Here is a 19,456-nt window from a genome sequence, read left to right as displayed (position 1 = left end):
TAAAAACTTTATTTTCCTAGGAACAATGACATTTGTCAGGATAACAAGGGGAAAGCTTGGGTTACCTGAAATAGATAAAAGAAAGAGCTGATGGAAATAGAGGCAGATGGGCTGGGGTGGGAGAGACCCTGGTCCTAGGCCCAGTTTCTTTTTAAATACATAACAGATAAAGATATTGTGCAAAAAAATAAAGACATTCACATTTTAGCAGTTAAACTTTTATTTTACTTTTTAAAATTTTTATTTACCTTTTTTTTCTTTTTCTTTTCTACAAAAGGCAGACAATGATTGTTGATCTGCAGTTGTTGTGTTGTGCACTCCCCGAAAAGGGGCCAAGTCAGGAGCTAGGTGGGGAGCTCTGAGAATGCCTTCAGCGGCGGAACTTGGGGGCTACAAGACCTTGCCAGAGAGGGCGCCCCCGCGGCCCCCCGTCCTGGCCTAGCTCATGTCTATGGTGTTGAAGACCCACTCTGTGAACTTCTTCAGCTTGTCGGAGGCATTCTGGGACTCCTCCTGCAGCCTCAGGTTGTCCTCCCGCAAGTGCTCAACTTCTGCCTGGAGGTGGGCCTTGTCCTCTTTCTCCTGGGAGGGAGAGCAGGGCAGAGAGGGACTCGGAGGGGGCCCGCCTTGCCCAGCCGCTGGGAGGAGTGGCTGGGGCTCTCTCTGCACTTGACCCTTATTTCTCCTCTTCATTCCACTAAACAGGTGTCTACGTGGGCCGGCCCTGGGCGTTTTAAGATGCTCTCACCCCAGGAGCAGGACGTCCAGAGAGATCCACCACAGGTTTATTTTGGACTGTAAGTACATGACTGCGCAGTTTAATGTCTTTGTTAAATAATAAGGAATAAGGGCTGCCTTACTTTTTAGACGATTGTTACTTTTTAGACGATTGTTTAAGAAACAAAACAGTATCTCGCCTGGATAACAATGAGGACATGTGGGTCTGGGCTGTGGACCGCTGATACGAGGGGTGGGGAGGCCGGGAGAGGGCTCAGAGGGGGCTGGCGGAGGTTTAAAGGCTTTCGCCGAAAAAGGGAACGCTTCTTCTGTACGTGTACAATGAAGGCCGTCTTGCACTCTGTGTCAGTGGAACCAGGCCCCAAGCCCACCCGCCCCCAAAGGCGTGTGTAGCAAGAAAACGCCCACAACTTACTCCACTAACACTAGAGACCAAGGGCTCTCGAGGTTTAAGGGCAGCTTGCAAGCACTGGGCAACCCGCTTTGAGAATGTGTGTTTACCTTCTTTAGATCTTCTCGAAGCATCTTCAGCATCCCTTCCAGCTGGTCCACTTTAGAAGCCAGAGTGGGAGAGGAATCTTTACTGCTGGGAACAAGAAATAAGAGACCAGGTTGTCAGGAGCCTCCACGGCTGGGTTTGTCTGGCATTTGTTTCAGAGCCAGCTATATTTATAAAACTGTTTGCAATGTCAAATGACTCAGCATGGTGCCCCAATGCACGTTTTTTAAAAATGGCAATCTTAACGAAAGGTAATATAAGTGTGAATTACAGCCAATCAAAGATTGCTTTGATTTTGTCAAAGATGCTGCATCTCTGTGACCAAAGAATATAGGACACTAAGTGAACAAGGGCTCTTTGGCGGCATGCGAGGGACTTTCTGGCAGACACCACTGTCAAACAGTGAAAGGAGTCACTTTAAGGAGAGCTACTCCTCTGTGTGAGCGTGTCAGGTCGGGGAAGGGTTGGGGCGATCCAGGTAAGTCAAGTCTGTGACTACTCATCCAGTGGCAGCTAATTTATCATGCCCAAGTCTTTTAACTTAGGCTAGTTTAAATATCTAAGTATTTTAAAGATAAGACTACATCTTTCAGAAGCTTGTCAGTCCAACCTTAATGTCTTAAATGCTTTTCTATTATGATGAGCAAACACTAAGGCCCACAATTTTCTTATCTGCTCGTTTTCTCCCATTTAAGTGCTAAAAAGGCTAGGCTAGGGAGCACTGAATGGAAGGGGACGTAATGGATGAGAAGGCCATGCCGCTGGCCGGACAGGTGACTCAGCTGGGCCGGGGCTGAAGACTCTCTCAACTCCTTTCCTCTGCACTCCTCCACTTGAATTCAAGCCTCGGAAAATTTCCCGGTGAGTGAGTTCCTCAGAGTCAAAAGACCAAAAATCTCAAGGCTCCCATTGGGATTATATGCAGCTTCCTTTTTCCAGAGGTCAAAGGGGAAGAGGCAGTGACTTGGAATTTTTGGCATCATGAAATAAAAGGTATTCTTTACTTTAAAAATCAGAAGTTCAAGCTAGAATTCCTGACCTACAGGAAGCTGTGTGGCTGTCTTCTAATTTCAGATCCACAGCCAGCCCACAGGGGCATGGAGTGTGACACACAGGCTGTAAGTAGAAGGGAACGATCATGACCTCGAAACTCTAAGACAGGACAACCAATTAAACGCTGACAGTGAGTAGATTTTAAAAGGGAAGTGGTCAGCCACAATCCACGACCTCACTAGCGGGTCAGATCCGCATGGGTTGAAGGCTAAACGTGTGACAGAATCAGGCTGGTGCTGAACAGAAATACTGAAGTGGGGCGGAGCCGGGGGAGGGTAGGGCAGGGCTGTCCTTCACAAGCCACTGAGTCCACTGTCCCTAACTCTCAGCAGGCCAGCTTGGCTTCTGAAGACTTGCAAAATGGATTGCGTGTCTGTGTGGGCACTGATAACCTTTACAAACAGGTTTAACTCCGTCTGTATTGGCTCACCCACACTGAACAAAGAAAAGACCCCATCCTCATCTTATGATTCTACAAAGATTTAAGGACTGTTTCATAATCCCTTCTCAGGAGAACAGTCCCTGCTCACTCAGGCTTCTCTTCACCCTAAAAAGCTACATTTGGGGCTCTCCCCACCGACTTTTTTAAAGTTCTCGACAGCCAGACTACCCACCACTTTCCTTCCTCAGCAGTCCTAGTGGCAGGATGAAGGCCGTGTCAGACTGCTACACTCGTAACAAACAACCCATGACTCTCACGCTTTCTCCGTGAAGAGGGTTCCTTGCAGACTTGCCTAAGACGTCTTCCTCGGGTTATCTGCGCACTCCATTCCAGCCTCACTCTTCCTGTTTAGTGGCTGTTTCTGACCAAGTTTTATAGCTACCTGGATTCTTAGTCATTCTCGAAAGGTTTTTAAAGAAGAGATTTCAAATGGACATGATTCTGCATTGAGGAGTGCTCACTATGTGTCCACAGCTGACTGCTGGGATGCGCTAATATATAATAGCATCACCCATTTACCTAACAACTTCACCATCTGAAACTGAGGGGGAAATGGGACAGCCAGCCTCTCCATAGTTAAGGTCACCGTTCATACTTCTATGTAAAATAAGTAAAACAACAGCTGAAGGAGATCTTAATGCTTCTCCTGGGGACTCAGTTCGAACGTAGGTCTGAAGCAGAACAGAGGGAGACGCAGGCACGTTTACAAGCAGGACTGACAGCTGGGGAAGAGGCTTAAGCTCAGACTCCGACACGTTTAGTCCTTGAGTCTGGTTCTTATTTACCGCAAATGATTTCTCTTAGATTACCTAATAGACCCTCAAGACATAAAACGTATTATGGCATTAAATAGTCATGAATTGTCATAATTATGACTTTAAGTCATCAAGAACAATTTAACAGTGTTTACAGTATCTGTAACTACAAGGTGAGTGTCTGGCACCCTAGGGCTGAGCTTCATTCAGGGAACCCATGTGGCCCCATCGCCTCTCCCCCACGCCGGCTGTCACCCGTGGAGATGACGCGAGGTGAAGAGTGGTGACTGACCTGCTGTAAGACTTCATCTGGGCCAGAGCCTGGTCCTCAAGCTGGTCACTGTTGGATGCAGCACTCAGAGGGCGATGGTTTTCATCACTAGCAGCAAAGAACGAGGCTCTCTGGACTGGAAAAGGGAGAAAAAACCATTCAGAATTCTGGAGACACAGCCCGGGCCCTCTCTATCAGAAGCCAAGCAACGGCCTAATGGACAGTCAACTCTAATCGACAGGGAGGAACGCATCGGAAACCTTATCTCCCAACCCTCCCAGGACAACATGTTTTACCTGGAAGAGGATAGTAGCCTTGTAATTTCTTTTTTAAAAATAATTGTTTTGAATCAATTTCTATTCCTGCTTTTCCCTTACTCATCAAAGTAGCATTCTATTCAATGCTTCCCTGGGAACAAAACTTGTGCCAAACTTCCAGACCAAGGCTTTCCACTCAGTGACGCCATGCAATGCATTAAAGACCTAGTATGCAGCTGAGTGAGGCTTTGTGAAGGGTGTGCTCCACGAGGCGCCTGGCCACCTTGATGGGCTTTAACCTAGAGCCACACCAACTTCAAGCTGGAGCTAAGGAACAAAATCAAAAAAATTTCCCACTAAGAAAACAAAACTGATTTTATATGAAGGAGAGTGACCAACACGTTGAAATTTACAATCAAGTGAGTGCTGGGGACCTGTCATCAGCTAAAATGGGGACTCACTGTTCACCGCTCTGTGGTTGCCTGACTTTTGAATTCCATGGCCTAGTCAACTTCCTCTGAAAATTGGAGCTTGACAGAATAGCAACTTTCATTTTTCCAAGCAAGGGCAATAGAACAAAACCTCAAAAACCAATCATTTACTAGCATCATCATTTTACAAAGAACATTATTTAGCACCAAAAAAATTTTGGAATGACAATTGTAGAGTCAGTATATTAAAAAAAAAAAAAAAGATACGTGACAACCTTGTGTCAGCACAGAAAAGCATTACTTCTAGTTTTTTGTATTTCAGCAGAGCATGTCCGTACTAGTCTAAGGGCCCGCATTTAAAGACCACTGGCTTAACACAAGCACAGAGCCAGTGGGCTGACCAGGAGCACTGCAGACAGAAAGCGCGCTACCACGCCCGGGAGAGATGAGTGAGGGGGCGGAGGGAAGACCTGACGTTTGTGGGGACTGGGGCTGGGCCCAGCAGGACAAGCATCCTAACACATCCAGCTGTGCATTTGGCAATGATGAAAACACATGATGAAAAACTCTCTCTGGACCTGTGTTTTCAGTCAAGTGATAGCTGGGATTCCTCTGCGCTCTGCCCATCCCACGTGGAGGGAGGGGAGGCATCCGAATTATGAACTCCTATGTGAGGAAACACCAGGTTCCACCTGATTAAATCCAACAGCATGGGTCCTACCACGTGCTCGAGAACTGTCAGCTCACCTGGTTTCTGGCTGTGCTGGTGAAATGCATGTGCTGTCAGTGTGTCCAGAGCTGTCAGTATGTCCAGAGCAGCTCACACTGCCCACGACCTCAGCGTGGCCCAGCCTGGATGGTCAGCGGACTCACCCTCATAGGCCTTGGCGGCATCCACTAGGTTGGACCAGTCCAAATCTGCAGCAGCGTCGGGCAGCGGCATCAGGCCGGGGTCGGGCATGGGTGGCCTCCGGGTCTCCTGGACATCAGTGAGTGAGCTGTCTGAGGCTGAGAACTCTCCTGCAGGAAGGGACAAGGAATAAGAGACGTCTCATGCCTGCAGCAGAACCACTCAAAATTTTACACATTTCCTGTTTGCCACGATAGATCTGTAAGTTATTCGTTACCTGGAATCAGTTTCTAGTCTAACAGGCCATTAGTGGCCATTCTAAAGCTGAGTGGAACTAGGAACTGGCTTCCTCCAGTCCTCATTTTTTTTTTTTTTAATAACTCCCACTGTCCCATTTCTAGTGATGGGAGTCACGGAAAAGTTATGAAGGGGATGACTTCACAGAGAGCTGGGTTTTGCAGCCAAACCAGGGAGGCTCGTGGATGCCTGTGGGAGGGGATACTAAAGCTTATTTTTACCTGCATTGGACCCTGGGATCTGACTGCCCTCCCTGTGGACTCCCAGCACCCCTGGGACTGGGGAGGGACAGACCCATCCATGGCCCACATCTGTCCTATATCCCAGGGATGGCCCACTGGTTTCTCCAGTTGGGTGTATCCAGGGTGGTGTGAGAACCAAATCCGAGCACGTGAGAGTGAGGGCTGGGTCACCCAGTGGAGTAACACAGGTTAACTGGTGTCAGCATCCTTCTCCTTCCAAAGGACACAATAAGCAACTCTCGGCATCAGTTTTGGTTTCCAGCAGCCCAACATCCCAAGCCCCTTCTAAGGTGGCAATTAAAAAAAAAATACAAGTATTAAACTATAGTAACAACTCCTCTTTGCCTAGGCTGGGCACGGGAGGAGCAGGTGCAACGAGCCACTCTGTGCAGCGGAGGTGTGCTGCTACGGCTCAGGCTGATACCGGCAGAGAAGGGCGGGAAAGGGAGCTCATGAAATGAAGATGCTCTCAACGCGGCAGAAGCTGGGGTGGAAATGAGGGCAGAACGTGCGCCTCCTTGAGATGCGCCGCCCGCAGAATCCACGCAAACAGCCAAGAGTGAAGCTCTCAGTTAAAAATCTATAAGCAACTCCAGAAATACCTGTTTGTGAGGAGTTGCCAATGATGACAGCCTGTAAACCAGAGTATACTTAGTGCTTGTTTTCCTTTCAAATTACACAAAGAACCACTCTGAAGCACAGCTGCTAGTTACTAATGTGCTTAAAATTAGCACAATTTTGAGTAAATGGAAACCAACAGATATTGCCTGATAGTAAAGGCTCAGTTCTATTTAAACTTGCTCCCACCAAGGATGAATAGCAGGAACAGACAATTCTGTGTGTCACTCACAACCCTTCAGCCCTTTTATCCCTGGGGCTCAAATTTCTATTTGGGAAAGAAAGAAGTCGCGCATTCCTGAGACACCTATGGGGTGGCCACGCCCACAAGACCAAGGCGGAGGGATCAGCCCAGCAAGGATCGGCCAGTTCGGGGTGTGGGGGCACTGCGGCTGCTGCCGACTCTCAGGAAAGCAAGAAGAGGTGATGGGAGGCTGCTCCGAGAGGGGGCACCCGTTCCTTCCCTTCCTCAGCGCCAGGCCTTCCAGCCCAGGCTCCCTCGGCTGGACAGAGACCGCGGGCGGGAGGCAGATTTCAAGGCCGTTCTCTTAGTGTGTGAGCTTCGAGGAGGCAGGGTCTACTGTAACGCAGCACATGCAGACAGGCCTTCACGGAAGGTTTGCTATTATCGCTACAAAGGTTAAAAAAGGGACATGAAAGCAGCATTGGAGGTAGGCAGGAAGTTGTAGGAGGGATGGACTTGAGGGAAGAGCGGTCCCAAGGCAGGGGGAGGAGGGGTGGTTACCATTTAGGTCACTCTTAGGAGGCGGTGTCTAGAGTCTGGGTGGTAAAAAGCAGTCATTTCATGTGCCAACTTTGGTTCCTGGAGGGTGACCTCTCAGAGCAAAGAAAAGCCAGATTCGAGCTGCAGTTGGATGTGAGGAGGGAGGAGGCGGGGTGATCCTTGAGTGATGTCTGCCGAGGGTGACAAGGGGAGGGAGGGGCTATGTCGGGGAGCAGGATGGAGTTGAGGGACGAACAGTCATGAGAGGGAGTTGAGAGCTCAGGAATGATGCGGGAAGAAAGCAGACTATGCAAGCAGGAGAGCTGGAGACAGTACTGACCCAAAGCAGCCGCAGAAGGAAGGAAATGGGGTATCAATGGACACTGAGGGAGGGAAAGCTCTAGCAGAATTCACCAAAGGATAAAGCACAAGAGGGAAGTGGCGTTGCAGCCGTACTTATGAAAAACAAGCGGGAACACAGGTTTCATAATAAGTATCTGCTGTGCTGGGCTACAGTGGGGAGGGCAGGTGCAGAACCCTGGAATGGAGCTGGACAGAGAGACAAGGAAGAAAAAACAAAATCCACAGGCCCCCACTATGGCCCTTAATAACACTGGGATCTAGTAAGGTCATTGAGGAAATCAGGCATTTATGAATCAAAGGGAAAAACATGGAGATGCTCATCAATAAGCCTTTTTCTAAAATAATACCCACTTACTCAGTGCATGAATGAATGAATGAGTGCATGAGTCAACAGATGAGTGGCTGACACCACAGGTAATATTCTCACATCTGGGGAAAGGCAGAACAAATGGCGTGGCTCGGGAGAGCCAGTAGATACAATTAAACTAATAATATGTAATAATAAAATAATAAATAATGAAACTAATCTAGTGTTAGCCAAATTTGCCCAATCCTAACAGTAGCTGGTAAAAATACTAATTCCCACACCACACTTTTATATTCAAATTCAGCAGGTCTTAGGTGAAGCCTGGAAATCTGCATTTTTGGGGGGTAGGAAATGGGGGGAGAGGTAATTAGATTTATTTATTTTTAAATGGAGGTACTGGGGATTGAACCCAGGACCTCATGCATGCTAAGCATGTGCTCTACCACTGACCTATACCCTTCCCCACCTGAAAATCTGTATTTTCAACAAGTAGCCCAAAGGAGAGCTTTTACACACATCAGGTGCCCGAGTTTTGTGGCTGCTCCATAGGGGCTGCCCCTCAGTCACCTGGCTCGGAAGGCCAAGGGGGGCTTATGTTCCTGGGTCCCACAGAACTTGTACCCCTGGGGAGCTGCTAGACAGCAGACAGAACCCCCCCACTGCAACTCCCATCTTTCTAGGGAAGAAGACCTATTTGCTTGTCCTAGAGTGCTTATCCTTGTGGTTCCACAGGACTGTACAGTTTTGCATACTTTAACAGCTGCTGCCTGAGGTTCTGGTTTCTAATCAGCCTGAATCTAGGTGCTGACTGAGATCCTCCCCTTGGAGACACTGACAGGTTTTGTCAAATCCTCAACTACAGGAGGCTAATGAATATAAAATAGGCTGCTTGGACAATCACAAAGGTTTGAGAGACAACCAGGAGCTTGGGCAGGGTAGAAAGATAAGGTTCATCTTCTACATGAGGTGACTCCTCAAGACTAGGAGAGATGGCTGTTTTATCTAATGCACAGAAACCAACAGAGAGAGTCAAGGAAGACAGAGAAACAAAGGAAAATGTCCCAAATGAGAAAACAAGAAAAACCTCAGGAACAATCCTCAGTGAAATGAAGGTAAGTAACCTACCTGATGAAGAGGTCAAAATGATGGTCCTAAAGACACTCACCAAGCTCAGGAGAAGAATGGATGGACACAATGAGAACTTCAACAAAGACACAGAACATACAAGAAAGTACCAAACAGAAGTCACAAAGTGAAGTATACAATAAGTGGACTGAAAAATACACTAAAGGGTTTAAACAGCAGACTAGATGGAGCAGAAGAAAGAATCAGTAAAGTCAAACACAGGGAACTTTCCCAGTCAGAGCAGCAAGAAGAAAAAAGATTGAGAAACAGTGAAGATAGCTCCAGGGACTTATGGGGCAACATCAAGTGGACCAACATTCACATTATAGGGGCCCCAGAAGGAGAGAGAAGAGGGCAAAAAACTTGTTTGAATGACTGAAAACTTGCCTAACCTGCAAAAAGAAACAGATATCCAGATCCAGGGAGTCCAGAGTGCTCCAAAACGATGAATCCAAAGAGATCCACACCAGAACATATGACAAGTAAAAATGTGAAAAGTTAGGAGGAGAGAATCTTAAAAGCAGCAAGAGAAAAACAACTTGTTATGTGAAAGGGAACTCACCCCCACTAGACTACCAGCACATTTTTCAGTAGAAACTTTCAGAAGGGAATGGCATGAGATATTCAAAGTGGTAAAGGGGGAAAAAAAAATTGCCAACAAAAAACACTCTACCTTGCAAAGCTGTCATTCAGAATTGAATTCCAGACAAGCAAAAAAGCTAAGAGTTCACACTAGTCCCCAGCCTTACAAGAAATGCTAAAGGGTCTTTTTTAAGCAGAGAGAAAGAATGCTAATTAGTAACAAGAAAACATATGAAAGTATAAATCTCACTGGAAAAAGTAAGTATATAGTAAAGGTGGTGGGTTAACCACTCATAAAGCTAGTATGAAGGTTAAAAGACAAAAGTAGTAAAAATAACCCTAACTACAACAGTTAGTTAAGGGATACACAAGATAAAAAGGTGTAAAATGTGACATAAAAACATAAAACGGGGGGAGAGCAAAAATTAGAGCTTTAGAATATGTTCAAACTTAAGTTGTTATCAACTTGAAATACACTGTTATAAATTGTCTTAAGTAAGCCTCATGCTAACCACAAAGCAAAATTCTATGGTAGATACACAAAAGATAAAGAAGTCAAAGCACACCCCTAAAGAAAGTCATCAAACCACACAGGAAGACAGTAAAAGAAGAAAGGAACACAGGAACTACGAAACAGCCAGAAAACAATTAATAAAATGGTAATAAAAGTACATAACCATCAACAATTACCTGAAATATAAAAGAAAAATTCTTCAATTAAAAGACATAGAGTGGCTAAACAGATAAAATATCCAGCTCTATCTAATTGTTGCCTTTAAGAGACTCACTTCACAAGTAAGAACACATACAGGCTGAAAGGGATGGAAAAAGATATTCCATGCAAATGGAAACCAAAAGAAAGTTGGGGTAGCTATACTTAGATGAAACAGACTTTAAGACAAAGAAGATCATGACATAATGATAAAGGAATCATTCAACAAGAGGATATAACATTTGTAAATGTTTATGCACGCAACATAGGAGCAGCTAATTATATAAAGCAAACGTTAAAAGACCTAAAAGAATAGACAGAAATACAATAATAATAGGGGACTTTAATACACCACTTTCAACAAATGATAGGTCATCCAGACAGAAACTAAGTAGGGAAACAATGGCCTTAAATGACATGTTATACCAGATGAACTTAACAAACATACATAAAACAGTCCATTACAAAGCAAAAGAATACTTGTTCTTCTCAAGTGCACATGGAATATTCTCCAGGACAGACCGTATCTTAGGCTACAAGTCTTAGTAAATTTAAGAAGAGTGCAATCACATGAAACATCTTTTCTGACCACAATGGTATGTACTAGCAATTAATTACAGGGGAAAACTGGAAAATTCACAAATAGGTGGAGATTAAACAACATGCTACTGAACAACCAATGGGTCTAAGAAGAAATCAGAAGAGAAATTAAAAAAAAATACTTTGAGACAAATGAAAATGGAAATATAACACACCAAATTATGGGATGCAGCAAAAGCAGTTCTAAGAGGGAAGTTCATAGCAATGAATGTCTACATCAAGAAACAAGAAAGATCTCAAACAACCAAATTTTACATCTCAAGGAACTAGGAAAAGAAGAATAAAGCCCACAGTTAGTAGAAGGAAGAAAATAACAAAGATCAGAGTAAAATAAGTGAAATCAAGACTAAAAAGATAATTTAAAAAAGACCGATGAAATTAAGAGCTGGTTCTTTGAAAAGATAAACAAAATCGACAAACGTTAGCTATACTCAGAAAGAAAAAACAGAGGACTCAAAATCAGAAATGAAAGAGGAGATGTTACATGTGATACCCCAGAAATACAAAGGATCATCAGAGATTGCCAACAAATTGGACAACCTAGAGGAAATGGAACACACAACCTACCAAGACTGAATCATGAAGAAATAGGAAATCTGAACAAACCAATTACTAATAAGGACATTGAATCAGTAACCACAAACCTCCCAACAAACAAAAGTCAGGAACCCAGACAGCTTTACTGATGAATTCCAAAAAACATTCCAAGAAGAATTAATACCATTCCTTCTCAAACTCTTCCAAAAAAACAGAAGAGGATGGAACACTTCCAAACTCATTTAATAAGGCCAGCATTATCTTGATATGGAAACCAGACAAGGACACCACAAGAAAAAGTTATAGGACAATATCCCCAATCAACATAGATACAAAACTCCTCAGCAAAATATTAGAAAACCAAATTCAACAATACGTTAAGAGGATCATACACCATGTTCAAATGGGTTTTATTACAGGGATGCAAGGATAGTTAGGTAATGTTACTCACCATATTAACAAAATGAAAGCTAAAAATCGTATTATCATCTCAATAGATGCAGAAAAAGCATTTTACATTTTCAACATCCATTTATGATTAAAAACTCTCAACACCCCTTTAAAATAGCACCCAAAGTAATAAAATATCTGGGAATAAATCTAACCAAGGAGGTGAAAGAATTATACACAGAAAACTATAAACCATTGAAGGAAATGAAAGAAGACTTTAAAAAATGGAAAGATATTCCATGCTCTTGGATTGGAAGAATCAATATTGTTAAAATGGTCACACTGCCCAAGGCAATCTACAGATTTAATGCAATCCCTATCCAATTACCCAGGACATATTTCACAGAACTAGAACAAATCATAATAAAATTTATATGGAACCATCAAAGACCTAGAATTGCTAAAGCATTACTGAAGAGAAAGAAAGAGGCTGGAGGAATAACTCTCCCAGACTTCAGACAATACTATAGAGCTACAGTCATCAAGACAGCATGGTATTGGTACCAAAACAGACATATGGAACAATGGAACAGAATAGAGAGCCCAGAAATGAACCCACAAACCTTTGGTCAACTGATCTTCGACAAAGGAGGCAAGAATATACAATGGAATAAAGACAGTCTCTTCAGCAAATGGTGTTGGGAAAACTGGACAGCAGCATGTAAAACAATGAAGCTAGAACACACCCTTACACCATATACAAAAATCAACTCAAAATGGATTAAAGACTTAAACATAAGACAAGATACAATAAACCTCCTAGAGGAAAACATAGGCAAAACATTATCTGACATACATTTCAAAAACTTTCTCCTAGAAGAAATAAAAGCAAGAATAAACAAATGGGACCTAATGAAACTTACAAGCTTCTGCAGAGCAAAGGAAATCAGAAATAAAACAAGAAGAAAACCTACGGAATGGGAGAAAATTTTTGCAAGTGAAACCGACAAAGGCTTGATCTCCAGAATATATAAGCAGCTCATACGACTCAATAAGAAAAAAATGAACAACCCAATCCAAAAATGGGCAGAAGACCTAAACAAGCAATTCTCCAAGGAAGACATACAAATGATCAAAAAGCACATGAAAAAATGCTCAATATCACTAATTATCAGAGAAATGCAAATCAAAACTACAATGAGGTATCACCTCACACCAGTCAGAATGGCCGTCATTCAAAAATCCACAAATGACAAATGCTGGAGAGGCTGTGGAGAAAGGGGAACCCTCCTACACTGCTGGTGGGAATGCAGTTTGGTGCAGCCACTATGGAAAACAGTGTGGAGATTCCTCAAAAGACTAGGAATAGACGTCCCATATGACCCAGGAATCCCACTCCTGGGCTTGTATCCTGAAGGAAATCTACTTCAGGATGACACCTGCACTCCAATGTTCATAGCAGCACTATTTACAATAGCCAAAACATGGAAACAGCCTAAATGTCCATCAATAGGTGACTGGATAAAGAAGAGGTGGTATATTTATACAATGGAATACTACTCAGCCATAAAAACCGACAACATAATGCCATTTGCAGCAACATGGATGCTCCTAGAGAATGTCATTCTAAGTGAAGTAAGCCAGAAAGAGAAAGAAAAATACCATATGACATCGCTCATATGTGGAATCTAAAGACTCATGGACAGAGAATACAGACTTGTGGTTACCAGGGGGGTAGAGGGTGGGAAGGGATAGACTGGGATTTCAAAATTGTAGAATAGATAAACAAGATTACACTGTATAGCACAGGGAAATATACGCAAAATGTTATGATAAATCACAGAGAAAAAAATGTGACAATGAGTGTGTATATGTCCATGAATGACTGAAAAATTGTGCTGTACACTGGAATTTGACACAACATTGTAAAATGATTATAAATCAATAAAAAATGTTAAAAAAAAAAACTCTCAACAAAGTGAGTATAGAGGGAACATACCTCAGCATAATAAAGGCCAAATATGACAAGCCCATAGCTAACATCATACTCAACTTTAGAAAGCTGAAAGCTTTTCCTTTAAGATCAGGAGCAAGACGAGGATGCCTACTCTTATCACTTTTATTCAACATAGTATTGGAAGTCCTAGCCCAGACAATTAGGCAAGAAAAAGACATAAGAGGCATCTAGGAAAGATGGAATAAAACTGTCACTATTTGCAGATAACATTATTTATAGAAAACCCTAAAGACTCCACCAAAAAATTCTTAGAACTAGTCAAAGAACTCAGGAAAGTTGTAGGACACAAAATCAATATACAAAAACCTGCTGCATTTCTATGTGCCAATAACTATCAAAAGCAGATATTAAGAAAGAAATCTCATATACAGTTGCATCAAAAATAGTAAAATGCCTCAGAATAAATTTAATCGAGGTGGTAAAAGACCTGTACACTAAACAGTATAAGACACTAATGACAGAAACTGAAGAAGATATAAATGAAGATATTCAATGCTCATGGGTTAGAAGAATATTGTTAAAATGTCCATACTGCCCAAAGCAATCTACATATCCATCAATCCCTGTCAAAATCTCAATGGCATTTTTCATAGAAAAACAGCAATCCTCAAATTTGTATGGAACCACAAGAGGCCCTGAAGAGCCAAACCAGTCTTGAAAAAGAATCTAAAAGCTGGAGGCATCACACTTCCCGATTTCAAATTTTATTACAGGGCCACAGTAAAATAGTTTGTACTGGCATCAAAACAGACAGATAAATCAATGGAACAGAATAGAAAGCCCAGAAATCCACATATGCAGTCAATTAATTTATGGACAAAGGAGGCACGAATATACAATGAGGAAAAGACAGTCTCTTCAATAAATGGCACTGGGAAAACTGGAAAACCACATGCAAAACTGGACCACTATTTTATAGCTTACACAAAAGCTAACTCATAATGACTTAAAGGCTTGAATGTAAGACCTGAAACCATAAAACTCCTAGAAGAAAACAAAGGTGGCAAGTTCTTTGACAGAAGTCTTGGCGATGATTTTTTTTTTTTTTTTGGATTTAACACCAAAAGCAAAGGCAACAAAACGAGAACTAAACAAGTGTGACTACATCAAACTATAAGGCTGCTTTCTGCACGGCAAGGGGAACCATTAAAAAAAAGAAAAGGCCACCTACCAAGTGGGAGAAAATGTTTGCAAATTATGTATCTGATGGGGGTTAGTATTCAAAATACATACAAATAACTCATACAGCTTGACAGCAAAAAAGCAAACAATCTGAATGAAAAACAGGTAGAAGATTTGAATAGACATTTTCCCAAAGACATACAGAGAGCCACAGGTATATGAAAAGACGCTCAACATCACTAATCAGCCAGGAAATGCAAATCAAAACCCTACTGAGATGTCACCTCATGCCTGTTCAATGGCTATTATAAAAAAGACAAGAAGTAACAATTGTTGGTGAGACTATGGAGGAAAGAGAGCCCTTGTGCATGGCTGGTGAGAATGTACACTGGTGTAACCACTATGGAAAACAGTATGGCCGTTCCTCAAAAAAAATAAAAACAGAGTTACCACATGATCCAGCAATTCTACTTAGTATTTAACCAAGGAAATCAAAAACACTTACTTGAAAAAAATATATGCATCCCATGTTCATTGCAGTATTATATACAATAGCCAAGACATGGAAGCCACCTAGGTGTCCACTAATGGATGAATGGATAAAGAAAATGTGTGCACGCGTGTGCGTGTGTATATAGACACACACACACACAATGGGAATTTATTCAGCCATAAAAATGAAATCCTGCCATTTGAAACAACATGGATGGACCTTAAGGGCATTATGCTAATTGAAAAAGTCAGAGAAAAGACAAAAACTGCATGACCTATCACACTTCTTGTGAAATCTTAAAAAAAAAATTGAGCTCTTAGGCAAAGACAATAGATTGGTGGTTGTCACAAGTACAGGGTGAGGGTAGTCGAAATTAGTGAAGGGAGTTAAAAGGACAAATTGCCAACAATATGACTTGTTATAAAACAAGTAAGTCATGAGGATAAAATGTATAGCATGGAAACTATAGTTAACAACACTGTTTTGCATATTTGAAAAAACTACTATAAAAGTAGATCTTAAACATTCTCATCAGAATAAAAACTCTTACACTACGTATGGTGATGGATGTTAACTAGACTCATATCATTTCACAGTATATACAAATATCTAACCATTATGTTGTACACCTGAAACTAATATAATGTTGTATGTCAGTTTTACCTTATTTAAAAAAAACAGAAACCAGCATCCTAGATGACTCTCATGGTCTGGCGAGGTTCAAGGTCTATATTCCCCATGATCTGAGATTACAGGTGAGAGGCTGAATGAGGGAGGGCTGGTGAGCCTGGATAATCTGAGCACGCACTCAGCACTTCCTCTAATTCTCATTCTCTGAGCAAACTGAGTGGTAGGTGTTTCTGGGGACACCATCATCAGTAGGGCTGTTCAGCTGCAGCTGAGAACAAACTTACCATGCAGTGACTTCATCCCCAAGGTGTAAGAAGGCCTCCTCAGTGGAAGAGACTTGGGGAGAGAAGGGTACGTGCTACTGAAGAGGACATCGTTGGGCAGGGCTTGGTCCAGAAGTGAAGCCCTTGAGGTGAAAAAGTGCTCCCTCTGGCCACTGTAAATACTCTCATCCGACAGAGTTCTGTGCAAGGCCCGCCTCGAGGTGGGGGTGGTGGGAAAAGGAGACTGAGGAGAGGAGAGCGCGTGGAACTGAAAAACAGCATCAAGACAACAGAGTCAATTTTCCGGGTCATGTACCCAAGACCTGGGGCGGAGGATGAGTGGGTTAACAAAATCACTCTTGTAGACCCCACCCTTCAAATCCTGGAGCCCAACACGTAAGCCAAGGTCCACCATCTCTGTCCACATCCCTGAGAGCTAAAATGGGAGTTCCTGGTCACGGTTGCGTAGCTCAGCACGCTGCCTGCAGCCAATCAGCACTCAGCACAAAGTTCAGGTATGTGCCTGATAAGCAGATTCATCACTATCATATCACGGCTAACAAGACTTTAGGATCAGACAAGGGTGTGTTTTATTTGAATCCTATGTCTTTGACCAAATCATGTAATCACTCTGAGTCCAATTCCTCGTCTACTGAGACAGGGCACAACACCTCTCAGGATCATTATGAGGATTACACGAAACACTGGACGATCACAGTAGCGTTTTATCAGTGGCATTACAAAATAGCATTATGGTCCCCAGGGGAGCAGCCATGGTGCCCAGAAGGGATCCTCAGAAGCTTGTCATGTGACCGCACGTCTGCCGGGCAACAGGAACATTTGAGCATCACGATATATTAACTCAAATAATAGGTGGCTCTTGATAAACATTAACTCCTAATATAGTTAATGAGTTTGAGAGATTATTTTTTGAGATGGATTTCTTTTCATGAAATAAAAATAGGGGAAGTCATCTTTATAAATGACAAGTACTTATACAGTTGTACATAAATGACAAAAGCTCCAGACGGCTATATCTTATCAACGTCTTATGCCTTTGCGACCAGATTTGATTTTCACTTGAGATTTTTCTGCAAAGAGCAAGCTCCTGAGAATCCATTCGTGGTGAAACCACAGACACATTAATAATATTGAAATATCCAGCATGCTGATAGCCAGCAGGGCATTTGGTCCGTTAATAGAGGTGTCCTTATTCAGTTCCTTTTAGATGATTGTTCACCTTGGCAGGGGGAACAGTGTGCAGAACAGGTGAGGATGTGAGTAGGAGGGCTGACTCACTGCTGGCAGGAAGCCACTGTCAAACTTTCCATGATACTTTGAAGGGACAGAGAGATAATGATACGGCAACAGCTCCATTTAGGAGGCTGAGAACAGAGTTGAGGTTCAGACTCATTCACGTGTGGAACATACTTCCATCTAGCAAGCCTAGGGTTATTCAAGTCAAAGCTACCCACAATGTGGTACGTGCAGTTGCTGCATAAATATGAAACAATGATTAATCAGATGCATTGTAAATGAGCCCCAGGTGTAGCCAGCTGTGTTCACTTTTTAAAATCCACAATGAGTTAAACCCAAAGTATGTATACATGCTTACCTTGAAAACTAAGCCGCTGTGATAAATGCTCTGTGAGTCTTTAAGTGGAGGGGACTCGGTATGGAAATTTCCCTTCTCACTTCACAGAGAAGAGTGGGCATTAGAGAAGTTAAATGACTTGTTAATGGTACTTAAAAAAAAAATAAAAGCCAAATCATCTCTCTCCACCTTCAAGGTTCTAGGACTATCACATAAGGCTCCTGCCTACGAGGCCAGATGTCAGATCTCTCTATTCAAAACCTGCTCTCAGTCTTTTCTTGCACCTCTGGGTTCAGCAGAGGGTTTTCCTTTTCCAGTGACTATCCCCACCCTGATGGTTTTACAGGAGGGAGATTTCCCACCAGTTCTGGTTTGGCCTCTTTGGGAAATAATATACTTCAAGGCAGTAAACAGCTACCTTGAAGAGATCCTTTGAGTAATGTGATTTATTAAAAGGCATAATATCCTCCCCTAAAGGGAGGCAGGGGAGAAGGAAGGAAGCCCATCTGCCCAGATGCTCTCTACCCATTGAGAAATACCAGGACCTAGTCTGGTCCAAGCCCTGGGAAGGCCCCTGACCCCATCCCTCTTCAATTCCTGTCTCAAAGGTGTGCACACATGCCCAGTTCCCTAGGGCGCCCTCTGCCTTCCTTGCAGGTCATAGCGAGACTGCTGAGTGGCACTGCCCTGGGCTGCTGGCCCCAGGGAGAGAACCACAATGGGGTGGATGGCAGACTCGGAAGGGGTTTTAGAAATCATTAGGAAGGGAGGTTTCAAAATGTGCTCCAAGGAGCTCTAAGAGTTTCTCCCAGCATCACTGCCTGGGGAGACAAGATGTTTGGGGGGACCCAAGAGCCCATGACACCCCATGCCTCCCACAGAGCAACTCTGCTTTCTCAGTTCTACATAATGAGCTTCCATGTATAAATCTATTAAGAAAAAAGGGTACCTGAGCTTTAAAATTGTTTGGGAACCACTGATCGAGCCTGGGCCTCTATTTCAAAGGCGAGGAGCAAGGCCTTGAGACGGGGCATCTTGCGTCGGGTCAGCCTCCTGCTCTCCTCTTGCTCCTCTCAGTCCTCCTGGCTCTCAGTGACACAGGTCACCCGCACATGCATTCAGCAAGTATCCCCTCTTCCTAAACATTGGAGCCGCGTGAAGCCTTTTCCTTTGGTCTGTATCTGAGAGTGTTGGCCAGAGAGCAGGACTCTCAGTTTGTACTACCGTCTATTCACTTGCCAGACTGTTCACTCACGCAGCCCTCAGGGAAAATACGGTTATCCATCTTTGCCTGCCAGTGAGCTTTCTTAGACTGTTATGGCTCTGCCATTTTCCTTGAGGTCCGAGCTCAGGGCAGCTGCGTGGGGCCCGGCAGCCACCCCACCCCGCCAGCTCCAGCCCGCCCGGCGGAGGAGCGCTGCCCCGTCGTGCAGCAGGCATTGCACGCTGCTGGCAGGCGAGCCCGGGAATAACCCCGCCACTGGATATCCATGGTGGCTCGCAGGGAGCACTTGCTATCTGAGAAAGCCCCTGTGGCCTGAGCG

At 43.5% G+C, this 19,456-nt stretch overlaps 1 protein-coding gene and 1 long non-coding RNA gene across 18 annotated transcripts in view; one reads left to right on the top strand and one right to left on the bottom strand.

Moving 5' to 3' along the window:
- LOC116280999 (uncharacterized) overlaps positions 1-19,456 on the top strand; it is a 29,612-nt gene that overhangs the window by 170 nt on the left and 9,986 nt on the right. For 2 of the 4 annotated variants that reach the window (XR_012073731.1, XR_012073730.1), the window contains exons 2-5: positions 278-561; positions 706-797; positions 1,933-2,230; positions 2,312-2,420. This is a non-coding gene — a long non-coding RNA (uncharacterized lncRNA). The remainder of the gene's footprint in view (positions 1-277; positions 562-705; positions 798-1,932; positions 2,231-2,311; positions 2,421-19,456) is intronic. The other 2 variants (XR_012073733.1, XR_012073732.1) reach the window with 2 other exon arrangements.
- Positions 203-19,456, bottom strand: part of SIPA1L1 (signal induced proliferation associated 1 like 1) — a 339,090-nt gene continuing 319,836 nt past the window's right edge. For 10 of the 14 annotated variants that reach the window (XM_072963345.1, XM_072963338.1, XM_072963349.1 and 7 more), the window contains 5 exons: positions 16,340-16,586; positions 5,320-5,466; positions 3,780-3,894; positions 1,240-1,324; positions 203-582 (listed from right to left, as the gene is read on the bottom strand). In XM_072963345.1, the coding sequence (XP_072819446.1) occupies positions 439-582; positions 1,240-1,324; positions 3,780-3,894; positions 5,320-5,466; positions 16,340-16,586 (738 nt within the window). In that variant the 3' untranslated portion in view covers positions 203-438. Of the gene's footprint in view, positions 583-694; positions 796-1,239; positions 1,325-3,779; positions 3,895-5,319; positions 5,467-16,339; positions 16,587-19,456 lie in introns of those variants that run through there. The other 4 variants (XM_072963348.1, XM_072963351.1, XM_072963352.1 and 1 more) reach the window with 3 other exon arrangements.

Source organism: Vicugna pacos, chromosome 6, assembly GCF_048564905.1.
Source record: "Vicugna pacos chromosome 6, VicPac4, whole genome shotgun sequence".
Taxonomy (NCBI): Eukaryota; Metazoa; Chordata; class Mammalia; order Artiodactyla; family Camelidae; genus Vicugna; species Vicugna pacos.
This window is presented reverse-complemented; position numbering and strand designations above follow the sequence as displayed.